At 40.6% G+C, this 6,669-nt stretch overlaps 1 protein-coding gene across 1 annotated transcript; it reads right to left on the bottom strand.

The window, feature by feature from the left end:
* Positions 1 to 383: 383 nt before the first annotated feature.
* Positions 384 to 5,549, bottom strand: LOC131969355 (uncharacterized). Its single transcript, XM_059330402.1, has 3 exons — positions 5,040 to 5,549; positions 1,428 to 1,485; positions 384 to 427 (listed from the first exon to the last, which is right to left on the bottom strand). Exons 1-3 carry the CDS (start codon positions 5,547 to 5,549, stop codon positions 384 to 386), a joined length of 612 nt encoding a protein of 203 aa, XP_059186385.1.
* Between the last annotated feature and the right edge of the window lie 1,120 nt (positions 5,550 to 6,669).

The following is a 6,669-nucleotide window of genomic DNA, read 5'->3' as shown; positions in this document are numbered from 1 at the left end:
TGTTAATTTTATCTGATGCTCAAATGAAAAAAAGTGTATAGGGACTGGAGGGGCTTAAATTGCATTATATTATTTACTAGCTGGAGGTCTAATAACAAAAGCAACTTTACAAGCTTCTAACCAGAGTTCGCCTAGCATGTGGCTTAACATCAGTTCCACTCATCATTAGCAATTAGCATGCTAATACATATCAATTTGGTTGTTAAACGTCCCCATTAGACACAGGACACGGTACTATTAACACTTAATGCACATAAACTGCAAATTCTTATCTACCAAAGAGCAGTGCTAATGATGTGGTGATGCTATGTGCAAATTTTACAACAATAATTACTCACCTAAGTTGATCTGCGCAGGCACATCTTCTTCTTCTTCTTCTTATTTTAATTGGCGGCTGGCATCCAACTTATAGGTGCATTGCCGCCACCTACCGGATTGGAGTGTGGATCATTTGATTAGCAGGAAATAAAAGAAAACAACAAACAAAACAAAAAGAACAAAAAAAAAAAAAAAAAAAAAAAAAACCTAAATCCTCTCCATTAGCCCTGTTTCCCTCAGGTATTTCCGTACTTGTTTACTGACATTGTCTGATCTTTGCAATAAATTTCCTAGTGTAAAACTGACTTTCTCCCTTTGCATGAATGCTTTTAAATCTCTCCTCTCCCTCTCATACTCCTTACACTCCATCATAACATGCTCTACTGTTTCAGGTTGATTACAGTTTGTACAGTTGCCTGTGGGATGTTTCCCTATTATACTTAGTGTGCTATTGAGTCCCGTGTGCCCCAGCCTCAGACGGGTGAACACCACCTCTTCCTTCCTGCTCCTGTTCAGCACCCGTCCTCCCCCCACTTGTTTCTGTATGTTATAGAAATGCCTACCTGTTTCATTTCTGTCCCAGTACTCTTGCCATACTTTTTGCATTTGTGTTTTTATGATTGATTTCCCTTCATCTCTTCCGAGCGGGATGTTGTTATTTATTTTTTGAGACCTTACTGCCTGTTTTGCAAGTTTGTCTACCTCCTCATTGCCCTCAACCCCTGCATGAGCTGGGACCCAGACAAAACAAACTGTCTCCCCTCTACTATGAAGTTCATGCAGCAGCTGATGTATTTCCATAATTATGTCCTGCCTACATGACTTCATTGTTTTGATACTTGTTAAAGCTGCACAGCTATCCGATGCTATTAATACATTTACTTTACTGTTTCCCTTTAACCACCTTAGTGCCAGTGTAATTGCCAAGAGTTCAACTGTATAAACTGAGGCATGATCTGTGGCTCTCTCCTTAATTGCCAGTCTATGCTTTGGGATGAAAACAGCTGCCCCCGTGCGTCCAGTTTTTGGGTCTTTTGACCCATCTGTGAATATTATTAATCTGTCTACATATTTCTGTTCAATATATTTTTGCACAATTTCACCTGTACCATTTTGTCCTGATTTCTTCTTGAGTTTGGTCTGAATGCCAAAATCCACCAACGGCTCCTGAAATAACCAAGGAGGTATTACTGATAAAGGAACACTCGATATATACTGTATATTACACAAACCAATGTTTTCAGCCTTTGCATTTCCCACCCAGCCCAGGTTCCTAAAGTTTGTCTTACTGTGTTCTGAACACTCATCTAATATTGCTTTTGCTGGATGTGAAATTTTGTGCCCCTGTAGATATACCCAATATGCCAGCATAAGCTTCACCCTTCTTATGCGTAGAGGTTCTTCAACCATCTCGACTTGTAGAGCTGCTACTGGGGAGGTCTTAAAAGCCCCGCTACATATCCTCAACCCTTTAGCCTGCTCTACATCCAGTTTCTTCAGATGGCTTTCTGCCGCTGACATATAAGCCACACTGCCATAATCTATCCTTGATCTCATCATAGATTGATATATATTTACTAGAGATTTCCTATTCGCACCCCAATCTCGTCCTGCCAAACACCTCATAAGGTTATTAACATTTTTACATGTATCTCTCACTTTTTCAATGTGATGCTTCCAGGTAAGTTTTTCATCAAAAAGTACACCCAAAAAACGAATCACTCTGACTTGTTCTAGTGTTTGTCCATATAATTTTATTGATATCTCCTTGTGTCTCTTAGCAAAGCATATCACCTGAGTTTTTGCAACTGATAGTTTAAACCTCCATCTACTTGCCCACTTCTCCACTTTACCAACTGCTGCCTGCAATTTTCTCTGCAAATACTCCTGGTTTCTCCCCCTCACCCATAAAGCCCCATCATCAGCAAACAATGCCTTATTTATTCCACCTCCCACCTCCTCAAATATATCATTTATCATGCAATTAAACAATACCGGACTACACACACTCCCTTGTGGAGTTCCGTTTTCAACTTTATATACTGGCGAGTATTCCTTCCCTGCTCTCACCTCTATTGTTCTTCCAAATATGAAGCCCAACACCCAGTTATATAACTTCCCCCCCACTCCCAACTTATCTAATTTGACTAACAGCCCTTCTTTCCATAACATATCATATGCCTTTTCAATATCAAAAAATACAGCAACCACTATTTCTTTGTTTGTCTGTGCTTTCCTAATATCTGATTCTAACTTCAGTACTGAATCCATGGTGTTTCTTCCTTTACGAAATCCACTTTGATATGGTGAAAAAAGATCTCTACTCTCTAAGAAATGCATTAACCTTTCTGTTACCATCTTCTCCATAGTCTTTCCTAATTGTGATGTTAGAGCAATTGGTCTATAATTTGATGGATCTGCTGCTACTTTACCAGGTTTTAATATTGGTATTATTACTGAGTGTTTCCATGCTTGCGGTACCTCCCCTGAATCCCAAACTTTGTTAAATAACTTCAATACCACTTCCAGTGACCTATTGTCCATATGATCTAACATACAATAACAAACTTCATCTTTTCCTGGTGATGACTGTCGAGTACTAGAAATGGCTCTCCTTAACTCATACATATTGAAATGCTGATCTAGGTTATCCCCTCTTGCATGTTTTTTGTTGCAAACCCAAGTATTTTGCTCTAACATATTCTGTCTTTGCTGCATCGCTTCTGTTGAAATATTTTCTGAGCTATGAACTTTAATCAACGTTTCAGCCAGTAACACTGCCTTTTCTAGACTACTAGTTGCTGTTCTGTTATCTTTCCTCAGCATTGGAATTGTTATGTTTCTTCTTATCCCACTCATTTTTTTGATCATTCCCCAAACATCTGCCATCTGTACATCCTGCCCTATCCCACTACAGTACTTCCTCCAACATGCCCTCTTAGCTGCTCTGATCGTCCTTCTCACCACTGCCTGTGCTTTTCTATACTGAATCAATGATTCCATTGTATGATGTTTCTTTAATAACCTGAAAGCCCTATTCCGTGTTTTTATTGCCATTCTGCAGTTATCATCCCACCATGGTACACTCTTCACACTTCTGCCCCCTGAAACTCTTGGGATTGCCTCATTAGCCGACTGTATTATAGCTGTGACTACTTTCTTATTCCACTCATCTACATCTGTCCATTCCTCTCCATGTAATTTCTCAAAACTATTTCTACTCATCACCTGAAAAATGTCCCACTTAGCTTTGTCTATTTTCCATCTTGGCACCCTCGTCTCTGCTTCATGTTGTATTTCTACTCCAACCTTACTAATGACTGGATAGTGATCGCTGCCCATTAACATTTCATCTAGCACTTCCCAGTCTGTGATACCTGCCATCTCATTTGACATTAAGGTTAAATCAATCGCACTCTCCTTATTCCGTGCACAATCATACCTTGTGCCCCTTCCATCATTCATGCATACTAACCCTTTGTCTTCTATTAATTCTTCCACTATTGATCCATTCACATCTGTTTTCTCACTCCCCCATAACGTGCTGTGTGCATTAAAGTCCCCACACCACACTAGTTTCCCCTGCACATCCCCCAGTACCCTATTCAGTATATCCATACTCAGTTTGTTACATGGATTATAGTAATTAATAATCATTAATTCATATTTTCCTGTCCAAATTTTTATTGTTATAGATTCATGATCCCTTCCTAATTGAACAGTATTAAACCCTATCCCATCCTTGACAAAGGTTGCTACCCCACCACCTGCTCCAGTCTCCCTATCGTTTCTTACCGCTGTATACCCGTGTATTATAAAATCCCACTGCACTCTCATCCACGTTTCTTGGACACAGATTACACTGGGCTTATCCTGCATCCCAGAGATAAACTTCTTAAACTCCTGCCCATTAGCTATAAGGCTTCTTGCATTCCATTGTAATATACTTAGGACCATGATGACCCACCACCCCATGATGATAGTTGCTGTGACGGTATCTGTGAACTGTGTGATCCTCCTTTCAACATGTCCTCCACTTCCTCCCACCCAATGGCATCCACTCCCAAATATTTCTCTGCTGCTCTCACTATTATTTTGATTTTTTCCGTTTTTTTGTCTGTTTGCGCAGTACAGTTAACAACATCAACCATGAACAGTATAAATTCTCTCTTCCCCACAATCAGAGTATCTTCCTTAACTTTTTTGCATCCTTCACATGCTCTTATTTCATGCTTATCTGTCATCCTGACATTATTCTCAGCTGGCTGTTCCCCCACCCTTCTAGCCGCTTCTGCGTATGTGATCCCATGTGAAGTTTTCATTCGCTGCACTTCAGCTGCTTTCTTACTCACTTCACATCCCCTGTACGCTGAAGAATGCTCCCCTCCGCAATTACAGCACTTGAGTTTGGCTCCATTTTCACATTTTCCGTACTCGTGCTCCCCAGCACATCTCCCACACCTTTGCTTCCCCCTACACACTGCCGCAACGTGCCCATACTTCTGGCATTTATAACACCTCAATGGCGGAGGCACATATAGCCTCACATCATAACTCATGTATCCTATATACACTTTATCAGGGAGTCGTTCCTCGTCAAAAGTAAGCATTACAGATAAACTATCACATTTTTGACCTTCACGAGTTGTTTTCAGTCGCCTTGCTTCCCTCACTTTCGCTCCCTTTATATTCTCTTTTATCTGATCAGTAGATACACTCACCGGAATCCCAAAGATCACTCCTCGAGCGAGACCACCTCCACTCTTAGCTAGCGTTGCTAGTACTTTTTTCCCCTCAATTTTGTTCAGCCTGATCGCTCTCCCCAACTGCGCACTATCTCTACAGAAAACCAGCAATGCTCCACTGCGCAAAACTTTCGCACTTTTCACTTCTCCCACTTGTTTATTTATGGCTTTAGTGATGCGAACAGGGTTCCACTCCCCAAATGACGCACCTTCTTGTTCCAGTGTAATTATTATTTTGTGCTCCTCCTCACCTTTTTTCGCTTGTTCACTATCTGTCTCTTCTGACACTGAAGTCCTTCCTTTCTGTTCCCTTTCTTTGCGTTTACGCTTAGCTTTCCCCCCTTTCACAACATTCCAGCCTTCGTCCCTCCCGCCACCATACTCCATCTCAAGCTCACTTCCTGATCCGTCACTTCCTTCTGCCATCTCCTGTCCATTCACAATCCGGTTCTGCCAGCCGCCAGTCTGCTTTTCGCGCAGGCACATCAAGACGCAGTCCTGAGGTCAAGGAGACGTTCTGTCAGCAATCAGAAATGCTATTGGATGAGCGCGCTGTTCATTGTTCACACCGAATTGTGATTGGTCAATTTAATTCGCCAGGCGGAACTTTGACGAACGGACACCGAGGGCGCAAAAGCAGCCAGGAGGAGGAATGGAGGAAAAAAGCAACGGAAAAAGACAGTAAGTTACACCTTTGTTAAATATGTTTACTCCAGTGTTGTACAACTGAGCATGTTTCTTATAATTTTGTGTTGGTTGTGACTTTTTGAGGGATTTGGTCTTCAGGTGTAGAGAGTGGCAAACTTAGCTAGCCTAAACACGTGCCTAGGTTAGCTAACGTTACTGTCGCAATGTGCCCCAGTTCTTATTGAGTCAATTACATTATTTCACAGCTAAAACTGTTTGTTTGTCTTTCATTAATTACAAAACAGCGTAAAGTCATACATTTTGGCTACCTCTTTATTCTTTTTGTTTGGGATGTAAACAGCATCACCAGCATAGTATATTGTAGCTTTTTTCACAACATTGCTACTTTATGGTCTGCCACATTCATGTAGAAAAACTCCATGACAGTAAGGTGTTGAGTAAGTAGTTAAGATTGTACTGACTGAATTTTAAAATAAATACAATTTATAATGAATTATTACTCAGTAATAGTGAAAAAGTACCGGATCATGACAGCCTTTCATGACAACGAGTGATGTCAGGTCTGTCCGAATAACAGCAATAATATGGTCCGACATATACACTTTATAGAGGAGCCCAGTGTTTACATTGAGGGAAATCTTCTGGTATTATAAAAAAAATTCAAACCACTTCAAAATATTTACTTCTGTGTACTGTATTGCAGGATGCAATGCCCTGCAGAACAACCTAAAAAAATGGTTCCTAAACGAGCCCGCAACCCACCTAAGAGGTTTGATGAACCAGCTCCAGGCTCACCAAAAGATGACCAAGATGGTAACTATATTATTATTTCACAGCTCAGCATATATATATTTTTTTTATATTGCCTTTTCCTTTCCGTTTGACAGTAATAAATCCAGGAGGGATCTTGATGTTAAACTAAACTTGACATTACCCTGTCCGAAGATATAAATCAAGA

This window comes from Centropristis striata, chromosome 1 (genome assembly GCF_030273125.1).
Source record: "Centropristis striata isolate RG_2023a ecotype Rhode Island chromosome 1, C.striata_1.0, whole genome shotgun sequence".
NCBI classification, from domain to species: domain Eukaryota; kingdom Metazoa; phylum Chordata; class Actinopteri; order Perciformes; family Serranidae; genus Centropristis; species Centropristis striata.
Note: the sequence above shows the minus strand (reverse complement) of the source record. Positions and strands in the feature narration are given on the sequence as shown.

Bases quoted from the DNA above. Each gene is read 5' to 3' on its own strand.
- LOC131969355 (XM_059330402.1), bottom strand. From the start codon at position 5,549: ATGTGCCTGCGCGAAAAGCAGACTGGCGGCTGGCAGAACCGGATTGTG. The intron at 1,486-5,039 runs GTGAGTGTATCT...TGGTTATTTCAG, and splicing joins GAGTGATCTTTGGGATTCCG to GAGCCGTTGGTGGATTTTGG. The intron at 428-1,427 runs GTACAGGTGAAA...CCAATCCGGTAG, and splicing joins GAAGAAATCAGGACAAAATG to GTGGCGGCAATGCACCTATA.